The following is a 19,040-nucleotide window of genomic DNA, read 5'->3' as shown; positions in this document are numbered from 1 at the left end:
AAAAAATAACCCGACCCCAGATCATGAAAAATGGAGACGCTACGGGTATCGGAAAATTGCACATTTTTTTTTTTTTTTTAGCAAAGTTTGGTATTTTTTTTACCACTTAGTTAAAAAATGAACCTAGACATGTTTGGTGTCTATGAACTCGTAATGACCTGGAGAATCATAATGGCAGGTCAGTTTTAGCATTTAGTGAACCTAGCAAAAAAGCCAAACAAGTGTGGGATTGCACTTTTTTTGCAATTTCATCGCACTTGGAATTTTTTTTCCGTTTTCTAGTACACGACATGGTAAAATCAATGGTGTCGTTCAAAAGTACAGCTTGTCCCGCAAAAAATAAGCCCTCACATGGCCATATTGACGGAAAAATAAAAAAGTTATGGCTCTGGAAAGAAGAATGCAAAACCGAAAAAAGCTGAGGTCATTAAGGGGTTAATGCTATCTGCTCCTTTTTTGGCAATAAATATACTGCTTAGTTATGAGTGAACTGTGCTCGGATAAGGTCTTATCCGAGCATGCTCAGGTACTAACCGAGTGTTTTTGGAGTGCTTGAAACATATGTTCGAGACCCTGCTCCCGCATGTCTTGCGGCTGTTAAACAAGCAATCCATGCATGTATCGTGGATGTCTGTTAGGCAATCCCTGCATGTGTTGAGGATGTCGAACAGTCGCGAGACATGCAGCAGCGGGTACTTGAACATATTTTTCGAGCACCCTGAAGACACTCGGTTAGCACCCGAGCATGCTCGGATAACACCTTAACCGAGCATATTCGCTCATCACTAGTGCCGATATGTCAATTTTATCCAGCAAAGTGCACCCGATCAATAAATCACACTAAATTATAACTAACTTGTCACATAATCAGTAAACACAAAAAAAGTCTGAAACAGTAATTCTGCTCAAATGTGTCCAGTTTGTGGGACATCAACAGATCAATTCCTGCTATTGTGCTTGACTAGCCCCCCCAAAAAATCAGAGTGCTGGAAGTGTTACAGCCTATATCTTAAAAATAATATGCAGTTCACTATGCTTATATTCATATCAATATGTAAATTCATGGTCCTATCTTATTTTACAAGAATGGCATGTAGTGCTCACCAGCTTATGTATTTCACATTCTAAATTCTGTATACAGTCGAGTTTCCTCTTGCGACAGCGCTGTGCAGCTATTCTGTTCTTGCTTCGCCGCCGAACGTCATGAATGAATTCCAACTGTTCTGAGGTCAGCTTGTGCATTTTTATCATCATCTGGAAATCATTGCGTGGAAGATCTGTGATTTGATCAATTGGAAAGGGCAGCTTAACCTACAATACAGAAAAAGAAGAGTGTCTAGGAAACTTCTAGAACGAAAAAACTTGGATTTCACACTTACCGTAAACATCTAGTTGTGTTTTTGAAAGCAAGCTAAAAAGGTACATAGACTAGATGAGGTTATAATACCCAAACTAACTATAACATAGATCTACAGAAAAAAAAACAAAAAAAAACTTACAACTCATTTGGATAAGTCTTAGGGAAGTACACAGAAATCCTAGGCTAGGCATCAACCTTAAGTAATGTAGAACTTTTCTATTAAAGTCTATAGTTATTATTATGCAACATATCCTTATACATAGTTTCCATTCACTCTGCAGTCAAAGTTAAATCTATATATATAAGAGGCATCGTGATTACTCGCTAATCCCGCTCCCTGCACAGTAGCTCCACCCCCCACACATCATCACACACAATCCCGCCCCCCACCTCATTACCACACATAATCCAGCCCCCCATCACATTACCACACACAATCCCGCCCCCCCACATTACCACACACTATCCCCCACCACATTACCACACATAATCCCGCCACCAACACATTACACACATAATCCCGCCCCCCACATTACCACATAATCCCGCCCCCCACACATCACCACACACAATACCGCCCCCCCACCACATTACCACACACAATCCCGCCCCCACATTACCACACACAATCCCCCACCACATTACCACACAGAATCCCGCCCCAACACATTACACACATAATCCCGCCCCCCACCACATTACCACACATAATCCAGCCCCCCCACACATCACCACACACAATCCCGCCCCCCCACCACATTACCACACACAATCCCGCCCCCACATTACCACACACAATCCCCCACCACATTACCACACAGAATCCCGCCCCAACACATTACACACATAATCCCGCCCCCCCACCACATTACCACACATAATCCCGACCCCACACATCACCACACACAATCCCGCCCCCACCTCATTACCACACAATCCCGCCCCACACATCATCACACACAATCCCGCCCCGACCACATTACCACACACAATCCCGCCCCCCACATTACCACACATAATCCCGCCCCCACCACATTACCACACACAATCCCGCCCCCACACTTGACCACACACAATCCCGCCCCCCACCACATTACCACACATAATCCCGCCCCCACATTACCACACACAATCCCGCCCCCACACATCACCACACAATCTCGCCCCCCACCACATTACCACACACAATCCCGCCCCCCCACCACATTACCACACACAATCCCGCCCCCCACCACATTACCACACACAATCCCACCCCCCACATTACCACACATAATCCCGCCCCCAACACATTACCACACATAATCCTGCCCCCCACATTACCTCACACAATCCTGCCCCCCCACCACAATACCACACACAATCCCGCCCCCCACCACATTACCACACACAATCCTGCCCCCATCACATTACTACACACAATCCCGCCCCCCCACCACATTACCACACACAATCCCGCCCCCCCACCACATTACCACACACAATCCTGCCCCGCCTCCACATTACCACACACAATCCAGCCCCCACTTTACCACACAATCCCGCCCCCCCACCACATTACCATACATAATCCCGCCCCCACCACATTACCACACACAATCCCGCCCCCACATTACCACACACAATCCCGCCCCCCACCACATTATGACACACAATCCCGCCCCCCACATTACCACACACAATCCCGCACCCCACCACATTACCACACACAATCCCGCCCCCCCACCACATTACCACACACAATCCCGCCCCCCACCACATTACCACACACAATCCCACCCCCCACCACATTACCACACACAATCCCGCCCCCCACCACATTACCACACAATCCCACCCCCACCACATTACCACACACAATCCCGCCCCCCACCACATTACCACACACAATCCCGCCCCCCCACCACATTACCACACACAATCCCGCCCCCACCACATTACCACACACAATCCCGCCCCCCACCACATTACCACACATAATCCCGCCCTCACATCACTACACATAATCCCGCCCCCCACCACATTACCACATAATCCCGCCCCCACCACATTACCACACATAATCCCGCCCCCCCACCACATTACCACACATAATCCCGCCCCCCCACCATATTATTATACATAATCCCGCCCCCCACATTACCACATGAGGCTCCGTCCCCACACATTACCACACGAGGCTCCGTCCCCACACATTACCACACGAGGCTCCGTCCCCCCACATTACCACATGAGGCTCCGTACCCACACATTACCACACGAGGCTCCGTCCTCACACATTACCACAAGAGGCTCTGTCCCCACACATTACCATACGAGGCTCCGTCCTCACATATTACCACACTAGGCTCCGTCCCCACACATTACCACACGAGGCTCTGTCCCCACACATTACCACATGAGGCTCCGTCCTCACACATTACCACACGAGGCTCCGTCCCCACACATTACCACACGAGGCTCCGTCCCCACACATTACCACATGAGGCTCCGTCCCCACACATTACCACATGAGGCTCCGTCCTCACACATTACCACACTAGGCTCCGTCCCCACATATTACCACACGAGGCTCTGTCCCCACACATTACCACACAAGGCTCCGTCCTCACACATTACCACACTAGGCTCCGTCCCCACATATTACCACACGAGGCTCTGTCCCCACACATTACCACACGAATCAAGTTTGCTTTTGATTTTACACTGTGAATAAAATGTATTAGTATTATCTGTTATGCTGTAATGTCTATTGTCTGTACAAGTCCCCTCTATAAGTTGTAAAGCGCTGCGGAATATGTTGGCGCTATATAAATAAAAATTATTATTATTATTATTCTGATTTTTAATTATTATTATTGTTATTAACTTCATTTTAAGTTAATTTACCATCTGCGTAAGCGCTATTGAATGTTGTCATTATTTACTTTAGTTTAATCACTAGCAGCGTTAATTAGATAGCAATGAGCATGCCGAGCGTTAGCTGGCTGGAAACAGCTAGTGATACAATATAGGCTGTCTGTAGCCACTAGCAAGATAAGTTTAATGCCTATGTAGCTATACAACCAATACTGAACTCAAAGAAAGGTGTACAAATCTGTTTGCACTGAGCTCATGCCAGCATTTGTAATGACCACCAACCACCACAGCAAATGTGATGTCTGAACCAATAAAAAGTATGTAAGAGTATAGAAAGAGAAGCAACACTTTCCTGAAGACTTTATAGTTATGATATGTGTTATATTGCTGCATTTTCCATATGTTACTATGTGATGCAATTATTCAATGTGATTAATGCCCCTCTATGCACTTGTGTAGGGAAAGAGAAAGTAACAGCGTAGATGCAGCATGAGTTAAGCCAGCCCTACAGTGGGGAGGAGTTTTTGGGAGTAGGAAGACAGCTACTCCCTGGTTACAGTGAATCACTAGTTAGTAGTGAAGGGAAGAGAGGCAAGCCAGTCACTGAGAACACGATAGAACTGGCTGCACACTGTGTGTTAGTGCAAGGAAGAGATTTTCTGAGGTAGCAAGCACTTTAACTGTACGAGATAAGATGGCAAACTGGATATTAATATGGATCCTGGAACAGACAAGGAAGTCGAGCTCAGCTGCAGTCCGTATGGCCAGGAGCCCAAAGAGGTATACCTCTGGGTAACCCTGAGACAGTACAGGCGAAATTAGGCTAAGGAGGAAATGTGTAGGCCGGACCTGGGAGTCTTTGTAAAGAAATATTGGACTTGACAGGCCTGGCCTTGGGTAGCGCATGGAAGTGGTCAGTGACGGGCAGAGAGAAAGAATGGAGTAATCAAGTCAATCATGCTGTGTTGCTGAAGTGGTATTTATAATGATGTGCTGTCACATTAAAACAATATGTTTTGAACCTCTGTGTAAAACAGAAGATGTGAACCACAAGCTTTGTTCCTGTCACCTACTGTATATACGTTACACCGGTTCAAACAGTAGTTCACTTTATTCTTAGAAAATGGCCTAAATCCTTCCTTACTAATGCACTAAATCTGGGGTTCATGTGTCATTTGAGGGTATGTGGCCTGAGTGGGAAACATCAGCTGCAAATTACATCATACACACCCCGAGGAACCCAGAACCAATGTCACTGCTGCCAAGGGTGGTAACAGAACATCCCAACCTGTGCAACCCTTACAAGTACACCAGTGGCCTTCACAGATATTACATCAAATGATAGCGGCCATCAGAGTATCAAATGTAACTAGCTGGTAATGTGGATCGTATCACTGAAAATAGCTACACTGTGCAGCTTCACTGACTGCAGTATCCATACTGCTCCTTGGTGAATTTCCTATGTAATATGGCATTCTAAAGCATGCCATTGCATTGACAATACAAGCTTGGTGCATCCTACTACATGTTGTACAACCCAATGTAAAATCTATTGCTCCATATAAATTAGTCATTAGGAAAACTTGCTATGGCTACTGGCGGCACAGCTAGTGGTGTCAATTTCCATTTTATGGCTCATTGTAACAGAGGAGATATCTAATATGTGGGTTAGCTGTTGTATGTTCTGTTCTAGACATCTATAAAACAACGTGGCTACAAGGGGGCATGCACACAGCTCATGAAGAAATGTGGGATGTGTGCTCTGTACTAGTCACAGGTAAAAAAAACAAAACTACAGCAGCTACAAAGCTGTGGATAGTGTTAGGGAAGTATTGGGGACTTCTAGTATTTGGCTCCTTCTTAAATAATTCCAGAGATTCTTTTTTTGCATAACTTAGGACCATAACCTTTTCTTCTCTCCCATGTACAGGCCTTACGGAAGTTACCGATACAGACCCCACTAACCTCAAAATTGAGGACCTAGAAAACTGCTCTCAATGGACTAACCTTCTAGAGAGCTTCACTAATCCTAAAAAGAGAGACACCACTATGTTTAACCCCTTTCCAACTAGGCACTTTTTCATTTCTGCACTTTTTTTTTAAAAAAAATTTCTGTCGATGTAGCCCGATATAGCCATGTGAGGGCTTGTTTTTTGGCTGGACAAGTTGTACTTTTGAATACCGTATATACTCGAGTATAAGCCGAGATTTTCAGCCCAAATTTTTGGGCTGAAAGTGCCCCCTCGGCTTATACTCGAGTCATGATCGGTGGTGGGGTCGGCGGGTGAGCACCGTCATATACTTACCTGCTTCCGGGGCTCCTGTCGCCCCCCCTGCACGTCCCACTGTCTCCGGGTGCCGCAGCCTCTTCCCCTGAGCGGTCACGTGGGACCGCTCATTAGAGAAATGAATAGGCTGCTCCACCTCCCATAGGGGCGGAGCCGCCTATTCATTTCTCTAATGAAGCGGTGCCGGTGACCGCTGACAGAGAAAGAGGCTGCGGCACCGAAGACAGACAGGGGGAAGGAGCGGGACGCCGGGAGCAGGTAAGTATCGCATATTCACCTCTCCTCGTTCCACACGCCGGGCGTCGGCGCCATCTTCCCGGCGTCTCTCTGCACTGACTGCAGGCAGAGGGCGCGATGACGCATATAGTGTGCGCGCCGCCCTCTGCCTGATCAGTCAGTGCAGAGAGACGCCGGGAAGATGGCGCCGAGGAGCTGCAAGCAAGACAGGTGAGTATGTGTTTTTGTTTTTTTTATTGCAGCGGCAGCAACAGCACATATTTATGTGGAGCACCTATGGGGCAATGGTGCAGAGCACTATATGGCAGAGCTATGGGGCAACAGTGCAGAACACTATATGGCACAGCTATAGGGCAATGGTGCAGAGCACTATATGGCACAGCTATGGGGCAACGGTGCAGAGCACTATATGGCACAGCTATGGGGCAACAGTGCAGAACACTATATGGCACAGCTATAGGGCAATGGTGCAGAGCACTATATGGCACAGCTATAGGGCAATGGTGCAGAGCACTATATGGCACAGCTATGGGGCAACGGTGCAGAGCACTATATGGCACAGCTATGGGGCAACGGTGCAGAGCACTATATATATGGCACAGCTATGGGGCAACGGTGCAGAGCACTATATGGCAGAGCTATGGGGCAACGGTGCAGAGCACTATATGGCACAGCTATGGGGCAATGGTGCAGAGCATATATATATATGGCACAGCTATCTATGGGGCAACGGTGCAGAGCATTGTATATATGGCACAGCTTTATGTGGAGTATCTATGGGGCAACGGTGCAGAGCATTGTATATATGGCACAGCTTTATGTGGAGTATCTATGGGGCCATAATGAACGGTGCAGAGCATTATATATGGCACAGCTTTATGTGGAGCACCTATGGGGCAATGGTGCAGAGCACTATATGGCAGAGCTATGGGGCAACAGTGCAGAACACTATATGGCACAGCTATAGGGCAATGGTGCAGAGCACTATATGGCACAGCTATGGGGCAACGGTGCAGAGCACTATATGGCACAGCTATGGGGCAACAGTGCAGAACACTATATGGCACAGCTATAGGGCAATGGTGCAGAGCACTATATGGCACAGCTATAGGGCAATGGTGCAGAGCACTATATGGCACAGCTATGGGGCAATGGTGCAGAGCACTATATGGCACAGCTATGGGGCAATGGTGCAGAGCACTATATGGCAGAGCTATGGGGCAATGGTGCAGAGCACTATATGGCACAGCTATGGGGCAATGGTGCAGAGCACTATATGGCAGAGCTATGGGGCAATGGTGCAGAGCACTATATGGCAGAGCTATGGGGCAACGGTGCAGAGCACTATATGGCACAGCTATGGGGCAATGGTGCAGAGCACTATATGGCACAGCTATGGGGCAACGGTGCAGAGCACTATATGGCACAGCTATGGGGCAACGGTGCAGAGCACTATATGGCAGAGCTATGGGGCAACGGTGCAGAGCACTATATGGCACAGCTATAGGGCAATGGTGCAGAGCACTATATGGCACAGCTATGGGGCAATGGTGCAGAGCACTATATGGCACAGCTATGGGGCAACGGTGCAGAGCACTATATGGCACAGCTATGGGGCAATGGTGCAGAGCACTATATGGCACAGCTATGGGGCAATGGTGCAGAGCACTATATGGCACAGCTATGGGGCAATGGTGCAGAGCACTATATGGCACAGCTATGGGGCAATGGTGCAGAGCACTATATGGCACAGCTATGGGGCAATGGTGCAGAGCATTATATGGCAGAGCTATGGGGCAACGGTGCAGAGCACTATATGGCACAGCTATGGGGCAACGGTGCAGAGCACTATATGGCACAGCTATGGGGCAACGGTGCAGAGCACTATATGGCACAGCTATGGGGCAACGGTGCAGAGCACTATATATATGGCACAGCTATGGGGCAACGGTGCAGAGCACTATATGGCAGAGCTATGGGGCAACGGTGCAGAGCACTATATGGCACAGCTATGGGGCAATGGTGCAGAGCATATATATATATGGCACAGCTATCTATGGGGCAACGGTGCAGAGCATTGTATATATGGCACAGCTTTATGTGGAGTATCTATGGGGCAACGGTGCAGAGCATTGTATATATGGCACAGCTTTATGTGGAGTATCTATGGGGCCATAATGAACGGTGCAGAGCATTATATATGGCACAGCTTTATGTGGAGCATCTATGGGGCCATAATGAATGGTATGGAGTATCTATTTCTAATTTTGAAATTCACCGGTACCTGCTGCATTTTCCACCCTAGGCTTATACTCGAGTCAATAAGTTTTCCCAGTTTTTTGTGGCAAAATTAGGGGGGTCGGCTTATACTCGGGTCGGCTTATACTCGAGTATATACGGTAACTCCATCCATTCTATCATATAACTTACTGGAAATTAGGAAAATAAATTCCAAGTGCAGCAAAATAGAGAAAAAAAGCACAATTGTGTTTTTCTTTCTAACACCATCCATTATACAATAAAAATGACCTGATGATTTGATTATCCAGGTCAGTACAATTATAGTTAACCTAAACATGCATTTTTTTAATTAAATGGTGAAAGAAAATTAGGAAATTATAAAAAGAAAACAAATGTTCTTGTGTTGCCATCTTACCAGAGTGAAAATGTTTTCAATTTTGGGTTGATGGGGCTGTATGAGGGCTTGTTTTTTTGTGACCTGAAGCGATGTTTTCATTGATACCATTTTAGGGAACACACAATGTTTTGATCACTCCTTATTGTATTTTTTTCTGCTGTTGCATAAAACTGCAATACTGGCATTTTGATTGTTTTTCTTGTTCCTCCATTTACCTATTGCATTAATTAATTTGATATTTTGATAGATCAGACTTTTACAAATGTAGAGATACTGCATATGCGTTTTTCAATTTATTAATTGTTAATTGGAGAAAAGGAGGTGATTCAATCTTTTATAATTTTTTCTGATATTTTTAAATATTTTTTAAAATCTTATTATTGTATTAGTTCTCTTAGGGGACTTGAACCTGTGATCGTCTGGTTGATGTACAGCAATACCACAGTATTGTTGTATACAGCAAAAAAACATGGTCTCCTATGAATGCCAGCCACAAGTTGACTTTCACAGGAGTGCCGTCATGACACACAGAAGGGTGTGCAGCAGACCCCCTGACTGTCATGGAAAACTATTGAATTGTGGGTGTGCTGATGGGCAGTTAGTACAGCACGTACTTCTATCTGTGCTGTTTGTATACATATGAGCGTATTATGTGTTCTGTGTATAGGTATATGCTCTGTGTATAGTACGTACAGTGGGGAAAATAAATATTTGATACACTGCCGGTTTTGCTAGTGAGATACAGAATCTAATAAAAAATCCAGAAAATCAGATTGTATAATTGTTACATAACTAATTTGCAATTTATTGCATGAAATAAGTGTTTGATAAAAACAGAACTTAATATTTTGTACAGAAACCTTTGTTTGCAATTACAGAGGTCAGACGTTTCCTGTAGTTTTTGACCAAGGTTGCACACACTGCAGTAGGGATTTTGGCCCACTCTTCCATACAGATCTTCTTTAGATCTTTCAAGTTTCGAGGCTGTCACTGGGCAACATTGAGTTTCAGCTCCCTCCAAAGATTTTCTATTGGGTTCAGGTTTGGAGAATGGCTAGGCCACTCTAGGACCTTGAAATGCTTCTTAAGGAGCCACTCTTTGGTTGCACTGGTTGTGTGTTTTGGGTCATTGTCATGCTGGAAAACCCAGCCAAGACCCATCTTCAATGCTCTTAACTGAGGGAAAGAGGTGGTTGGCCAAAATCTCGCGATACATGACTCCATCCATCCTCCCTTCAATATGGTGCAGTCATCCTGTCCCCTTTGCAGAAAAGCACCCCCAAAGTATGATGCTTCATGGTTGGGACGGTGTTCTTGGGGTTGCACTCATCCTTCTTCCTACAAACTCGGCGAGTGGAGTTGATACCAAAAAGTTCTATTTTGGTCTCATCTGACCACATGACTTTCTCCTTCTCCTATGTCTCCTGTGGATTATCCAGATGGTGATTGGCAAACGTCAAATGGCCCTGGACATGTTCTAGGATCAGCAGGGGGACCTTGTGTGTCCTGCAGGATTTTAATCCATGGCGGAATTGTGTGTTACTAATGGTAATGTTTGAAACTGTGGTCTCTTAACCCCTTAACACCCAAGGGTGGTTTGCATGTTAATGACTGGGCCAATTTTTACAATTCTGACCACTGTCACTTTATGAGGTTATAACTCTGGAACGCTTCAATGGATCCCAGTGATTATGACATTGTTTTCTCGTGACATATTGTACTTAATGTTAGTGGTAAAATTTCCTCGACATTACTTGCGTTTATTTGTAAAAAAAAAAATGGAAATTTGGAGAAAATTTTGAAAATTTCCCAATTTTCCAACTTTGAATTTTCATGTCCTTAAATCACAGAGATATGTTACACAAAATACTTAATAACTAACATTTCCCATATGTCTACTTTACATCAGCACAATTTTGGAACCAAATTTTTTTTTTGTTAGGGAGTTATAAGGGTTAAAAGTTGACAAGCAATTTCTCATTTTTACATCATCTTTTTTAGGGATCCCCAAGGTGCTCAAAACCACATCCAAGAAGTTTCTTAACCCTTCAGGTGTTTCACAGGAATTTTTGGAATGTTTTAAAAAAAATGAACGGAAGCAAACACCAGTGTGAAACCGGCCTTAAGACATCCTTCTGTACCTTTCATTGTTGGTCAGCGTGTGTGAAGAGGCCGAAATACAAACACTGAATGACTGCAATATCTGAAATCGGCTAGTGAAAATGCAACCTAGATATTTCTGTGTGATGGTGGTAGCATCTGGGGACTTTTAACTTTTTTTCCCAGGGCCCCACTTTGTTTAAAACAAGCCTTTGTGCTGGATTAGGATTGTATGCATTTACTGATCTAGCAGCATAGGTCTGGTTCTTCCATATAGACAGTAAAGGCATTTCAGACTGCTGTAAAGTGGTTGGTCAAGAAATTGTGACCATCTGTCAGTTATATAAAATACATAAGCCATATACCATGTAACACATAACAGAACATTATATGCATGCCTGTGTTTCTGTCTTGCTGTGCAGGAGTTAAAAACAGGTAAAAATCGAAGTGAATTGCGGGGGAAGAGACTGACACCTGTCAAAGACGACTAATTACATTGTAATGTTAAAAGAAAAGTTCTGTCTCAAGAGTAAAGTTGGGCAGAGTACATTACATTCAGATTAATACACATTTAGAAATTCTTCTATTTTCCAAGTTCTGACCATGGTAATCATCTTAAGGGCTCACACGAGCGTATCCCACAGGGGAGTGTTATGTGATAAAACATTGCATAGTGGTATTCTATGGGGCAGCTCAGATCTGCGATTATTTCTCCAGTCAATTTGGCATAAGAGAACAATGGCAGCATGCACACTCATTCTCACAAGTCTATGGGTGGGTGTGAAACAACAGACTGCACTTGAATGTCTTCCGAGTGCAGTGCGATTACTACAGACATTGGCAATGGAGGGGATGTAGATATTACTTTCTCCGCCGCCTCCATATCTGTGCTGCCATTCTCTCATGTGAGGGTATCTGAGCACAGAGTACTGACACTCAGCTCAATCGCTGGCAGAGTAACTCTTCCTAATAATCAGTTTTGTAATATCCTTCTACTACCTTCCCTGCCCCTGTAATTTCATCTCTGTGTGGTTCACATAGTCCTCTGTTGTGATGCAGCCTTCGCTACTTCTGATCTGAGGACCGGAATCAGACGAACTGAGCAGCGCACATCATTGATGGGGCGGGGCTACGTCTCGGTGAGTGACAGCAGTCTCAGCAGGCATGCTCAGATCAGACTTCACTCTCCTCTGCCTGGATCCTGCTGAAGCTTTCGACTGCTGTCCCTTCAAAGCATCAGCTAAGTCAGTCCGCACTGCACATGACCGAGCTCAGATCGGCCTTCACTCTCCTCTGCCTGGATCCTGCAGATGCTTTGGACTGCTGTCCCTTCAAAGCATCAGCTAAGTCAGTCCGCACTGCACATGACCGAGCTCAGATCGGCCTTCACTCTCCTCTGCCTGGATCCTGCAGATGCTTTGGACTGCTGTCCCTTCAAAGCATCAGCTAAGTCAGTCCGCACTGCACATGACCGAGCTCAGATCGGCCTTCACTCTCCTCTGCCTGGATCCTGCAGATGCTTTGGACTGCTGTCCCTTCAAAGCATCAGCTAAGTCAGTCCGCACTACACATGACCAAGCTCAGATCGGCCTTCACTCTCCTCTGCCTGGATCCTGCAGATGCTTTGGACTGCTGTCCCTTCAAAGCATCAGCTAAGTCAGTCCGCACTGCACATGACCAAGCTCAGATCGGCCTTCACTCTCCTCTGCCTGGAGCCTGCAGATGGTTTGGACTGCTGTCCCTTCAAAGCATCAGCTAAGTCAGTCCGCACTGCACATGACCAAGCTCAGATCGGCCTTCACTCTCCTCTGCCTGGATCCTGCAAATGCTTTGGACTGCTGTCCCTTCAAAGCATCAGCTAAGTCAGTCCGCACTGCACATGACCGAGCTCAGATCGGCCTTCACTCTCCTCTGCCTGGATCCTGCAGATGCTTTGGACTGCTGTCCCTTCAAAGCATCAGCTAAGTCAGTCCGCACTGCACATGACCAAGCTCAGATCGGCCTTCACTCTCCTCTGCCTGGATCCTGCAGATGCTTTGGACTGCTGTCCCTTCAAAGCATCAGCTAAGTCAGTCCGCACTACACATGACCAAGCTCAGATCGGCCTTCACTCTCCTCTGCCTGGATCCTGCAGATGCTTTGGACTGCTGTCCCTTCAAAGCATCAGCTAAGTCAGTCCGCACTACACATGACCAAGCTCAGATCGGCCTTCACTCTCCTCTGCCTGGATCCTGCAAATGCTTTCGACTGCTGTCCCTTCAAAGCATCAGCTAAGTCAGTCCGCACTGCACATGACCAAGCTCAGATCGGCCTTCACTCTCCTCTGCCTGGATCCTGCAGATGCTTTGGACTGCTGTCCCTTCAAAGCATCAGCTAAGTCAGTCCGCACTACACATGACCAAGCTCAGATCGGCCTTCACTCTCCTCTGCCTGGATCCTGCAGATGCTTTGGACTGCTGTCCCTTCAAAGCATCAGCTAAGTCAGTCCGCACTACACATGACCAAGCTCAGATCGGCCTTCACTCTCCTCTGCCTGGATCCTGCAAATGCTTTCGACTGCTGTCCCTTCAAAGCATCAGCTAAGTCAGTCCGCACTACACATGACCAAGCTCAGATCAGCCTTCACTCTCCTCTGCCTGGATCCTGCAGATGCTTTGGACTGCTGTCCCTTCAAAGCATCAGCTAAGTCAGTCCGCACTACACATGACCAAGCTCAGATCGGCCTTCACTCTCCTCTGCCTGGAGCCTGCAGATGGTTTGGACTGCTGTCCCTTCAAAGCATCAGCTAAGTCAGTCCGCACTGCACATGACCAAGCTCAGATCAGCCTTCACTCTCCTCTGCCTGGATCCTGCAAATGCTTTGGACTGCTGTCCCTTCAAAGCATCAGCTAAGTCAGTCCGCACTACACATGACCAAGCTCAGATCGGCCTTCACTCTCCTCTGCCTGGAGCCTGCAGATGGTTTGGACTGCTGTCCCTTCAAAGCATCAGCTAAGTCAGTCCGCACTGCACATGACCAAGCTCAGATCGGCCTTCACTCTCCTCTGCCTGGATCCTGCAAATGCTTTGGACTGCTGTCCCTTCAAAGCATCAGCTAAGTCAGTCCGCACTGCACATGACCAAGCTCAGATTGGCCTTCACTCTCCTCTGCCTGGATCCTGCAAATGCTTTGGACTGCTGTCCCTTCAAAGCATCAGCTAAGTCAGTCCGCACTACACATGACCAAGCTCAGATCGGCCTTCACTCTCCTCTGCCTGGAGCCTGCAGATGGTTTGGACTGCTGTCCCTTCAAAGCATCAGCTAAGTCAGTCCGCACTACACATGACCAAGCTCAGATCGGCCTTCACTCTCCTCTGCCTGGATCCTGCTGAAGCTTTGACATTTTTCCACTGATTTCAATGAGGAAACCACAATATGAACCATAATTACCAATGCTACTCAGGTTTTTATTGTTGTGCCACAATTCTGTTTTTACAAATAAACTCTTGTAAGAACCACTTTTGCTACAACTTATGTGTATGTTCCTAATTTGCTGTAGTGCAGTAATGGCATAGCTTTGCACCACACCATTACTGTCCTGTGTGAACGTGACCTAAAAACTCACACTCGTTAATAATGAAAGGGAGCATCCAGGGAAAACTTGCAGCAGCATACAGTAACATAATCTAAACTAATCCCATTCACATGCTGGGAAACTTTTACACTTAGAAATTGTCTGGCAATGTGGATTTTTCACTTCGCTGATTTGTTGCAGCTTTTTCCCATTAAGTGAAGTTAAATTGGTGTGGACTTTGCAATGGAGTACCTGTGGCTTGGCAGCCAAATGTACTGGTGTCATAGGCATTGTGGTATAGTAGTCCTCAACTTTCACCACTAGAGGGCAGCAACGGCAAACATTAGAAAAATTCAAGGACTGATTTGAATTAGGATCAGGCAGAAGGAGTGAAACTTTGTCTATAACTTCCCTAACCTGAGTTTGCAGAAAAACAAAGCCTCTCCATTTACTTTAGATAGTTATCGGATGGCAGATATCTCTCAGACTCTCATACACAGGAATATCTTAGCTGAGAGCGCACTCCTGTGTTCTCTATGATAGTCTTGCTGCCGCACAACCACTTAGAGAACAAAGGGATAGGCAGTCCGATATCGGACATGCTCAATGCCTCTGCTCTCTGACCTCATCTATCAAGGGACAGTCAGGAAACCCCTAAACATTAGACAGCTGCTGAACTCGTCAATATCAGAAGTTTTGGCCAATGTAAGTCTAATGTGTAAGGGGGCCTTAATAAAATAGTCCAATATAGGTAAATAACATGTTTTTTCTTTAGGCAAAGCATTATGGCTCTGCTAAGCCTTCCAAAAACATACAATATACACCTATAAACACTGGGGAAAACCAAAAACTAAATCATTCAATTAATTCATATAACATCATATGCACAGAATGCATATTCAGACTTGAGTGCAACTTAACGTAAGGTGATGACTTTATTCGATAATAAGATGAAAGAATTTTGTCTAAAGGCCCCGTCTCACATAGCGAGATCGCTAGCGAGATCGCTAGCGAGATCGCTGCTGAGTCACAAGTTTTGTGACACAACAGCGACCTCAGTAGCGATCTCGCTATGTGTGACACATACCAGCGATCAGGCCCCTGCTGCGAGATCGCTGGTCGTGTCGGAATGGCCTGGACCTTTTTTTGGTCGTTGAGGTCCCGCTGACATCGCTGAAAGGTGTGTGTGACACCGATCCAGCGATGTCTTCACTGGTAACCAGGGTAAACATCGGGTTACTAAGCGCAGGGCCGCGCTTAGTAACCCGATGTTTACCCTGGTTACCAGCGTAAATGTAAAAAAAAACAAACAGTACATGCTCACCATCTGATGTCCGTCAGGTCCCTTGCTGTCTGCTTCCTGCTCTGACTGTCTGCCGGCCGTACAGTGAGAGCACAGCACAGCAGTGACGTCACCACTGCGCTCTGCTCTCACTGTACGGCCGGATCTCAGTCAGAGCAGGAAGCAGACGGCAAGGGACCTGGACACCGAAAGGCGAGTATGTAGTGTTTGTTTTTTTTGGTAACCAGGGTAAACATCGGGTTACTAAGCGCGGCCCTGCGCTTAGTAACCCGATGTTTACCCTGGTTACCCGGGTGCTGCAGGGGGACTTCGGCATCGTTGAAGACAGTTTCAACGATGCCGAAGTCGTTCCCCTGATCGTTGGTCGCTGGAGAGAGCTGTCTGTGTGACAGCTCCCCAGCGACCACACAGCGACTTACCAACGATCACGGCCAGGTCGTATCGCTGGTCGTGATCGTTGGTAAATCGCTTAGTGAGACGGGGCCTTAAGCGATTTACCAACGATCACGACCAGCGATACGACCTGGCCGTGATCGTTGGTAAGTCGCTGTGTGGTCGCTGGGGAGCTGTCACACAGACAGCTCTCTCCAGCGACCAACGATCAGGGGAACGACTTCGGCATCGTTGAAACTGTCTTCAACGATGCCGAAGTCCCCCTGCAGCACCCGGGTAACCAGGGTAAACATCGGGTTACTAAGCGCAGGGCCGCGCTTAGTAACCCGATGTTTACCCTGGTTACCAAAAAAAACAAACACTACATACTCGCCTTTCGGTGTCCAGGTCCCTTGCCGTCTGCTTCCTGCTCTGACTGAGATCCGGCCGTACACTGAGAGCAGAGCGCAGCGGTGACGTCACTGCTGTGCTCTCACTTCTCACTGTACGGCCGGCAGACAGTCAGAGCAGGAAGCAGACGGCAAGGGACCTGACGGACATCAGAAGGCGAGTATGTATTGTTTGTTTTTTTTTACATTTACGCTGGTAACCAGGGTAAACATCGGGTTACTAAGCGCGGCCCTGCGCTTAGTAACCCGATGTTTACCCTGGTTACCAGTGAAGACATCGCTGGATCGGTGTCACACACACCGATTCAGCGATGTCAGCGGGGCCTCAACGACCAAAAAAAGGTCCAGGCCATTCCGACACGACCAGCGATCTCGCAGCAGGGGCCTGATCGCTGGTACGTGTCACACATAGCGAGATCGCTATGGAGGTCGCTGTTGCGTCACAAAACTTGTGACTCAGCAGCGATCTCGCTAGCGATCTCGCTATGTGAGACGGGGCCTTTAGTCTTGCCCCATGGCTGGGGGTTGAGATCCTCCAGGAGATTTTAGACCAGAAGGGACAATTCATGTTGTAGGGATGTGCTGAAGGAAAGTCTTTGGCCAACAGTAGATTAAAAGGTTTTTATTACCGCAATGCGCTTCAACACCGTACCCGGTACTTTGTTTTTTTTTTTCACTTGAGAAAGATGCCGATACAATGGTAAAACGCGTCTTGGTAATAAAAAAAAACTTTTGATCTAGCAGGAACACTCCTGTCAGCGATTCTGTGGCTTCAGTTGACGTTACCTCAATAGAGCAGTTACTTTTCTTTCGCTCTGCTCTGTACACTGGCGTGACTGATGATGTCATGTTGACTGACAGCTGGCTCCATGCTGTCTAACTGCAAAAAGCCAGCTGTCAATCAGCATGACGTTGGCATTCATGCCCTGTTGACAAAGCAGACCAGAAGAGGAAGAACTGCTCTGTTGATGTGAAGCAACAGAACCGCTGGGAGGAGTGGCCTGTGATCGTCCTGAGCCGACTGTGCAGAACAGGTAGGTAGTTAGAAACTGGCTCCCTGTCAATTAACCTTGTAAGAAAATAATAAAATTGCCCTGGATTATTCCTTTAAACCAAGTACATTCTTCAGTTGGTGCTGCTCCACTGATTCTGGGACAGTTTTTCTTTTCTCATGTGCCCTGCGTTCCAAAGTTATGTCCCCGATAATAACTAGGTAAATTTGTCCTTCAACCAAAGGGGCGTAGAGAACAGAACTTGGTGTTTGTTTTTTCTCTTCTATGATGCTGGCCAAACAAAACACCGCTGCGTCCATTGAAAAAGTTCTGTTATATACGCCCAGTTGGTTAAAGGGAAAACTTGCACCTTTTGTTACTGGGAAAATAACAATAGAATCGTAGGGCACAGAGAAAATCTGTTCCAGAATCATTGTAGCAGCATAAATTGAAATATATACCCAGTTTAAATTAAAAAAATCAAATGAAATGTCCTGTTTAGTGTGATATGTCCTCTGTATTCATGAGGACAGCACTCCCCTCTCACTGGTGAACGATGCCTGACCGATAAGTACACAGATACCAAGCAACCTGTCAATCACCGTGAGTTAAGTGCTCTTCTACAGTTGCATTCAATAAGTAGCAATCTTACCCTCTTTTTTACATTTGTGTACCTGCCATATAATTACATCTCTTGCCTCTTGTGTAATGTCTAAAAAACACCCATACGAGGTGCAGTATATTGTTTTATTTGTGGCATCCTCAAATATTGAAAAGATGAAAATATAATTAGTGTAAGCATATAGCAATGTGCAAACTCATGGGAAAAGGACATTCTTTGGGAAAATGATGGGTTAATTACAATATTTCGTATAGACCAAAGTACATTAGAAATGCAGTGAACATTTGCTATTTCATCTTTTCACTT

The 19,040-nt window shown here is 46.3% G+C and overlaps 1 protein-coding gene across 3 annotated transcripts in view; it reads right to left on the bottom strand.

Annotated features, from left to right (window-relative positions):
• The window catches only part of BACH2 (BACH transcriptional regulator 2), a 397,444-nt gene that overhangs the window by 7,907 nt on the left and 370,497 nt on the right, over positions 1-19,040 (bottom strand). For all 3 annotated transcript variants that reach the window (XM_077289718.1, XM_077289719.1, XM_077289721.1), the window contains one exon: positions 1,105-1,311. In XM_077289718.1, coding sequence (XP_077145833.1) covers positions 1,105-1,311 — 207 coding nt within the window. The remainder of the gene's footprint in view (positions 1-1,104; positions 1,312-19,040) is intronic.

This window comes from Ranitomeya variabilis, chromosome 2 (genome assembly GCF_051348905.1).
Source record: "Ranitomeya variabilis isolate aRanVar5 chromosome 2, aRanVar5.hap1, whole genome shotgun sequence".
NCBI classification, from domain to species: Eukaryota; Metazoa; Chordata; class Amphibia; order Anura; family Dendrobatidae; genus Ranitomeya; species Ranitomeya variabilis.
Note: the sequence above shows the minus strand (reverse complement) of the source record. Positions and strands in the feature narration are given on the sequence as shown.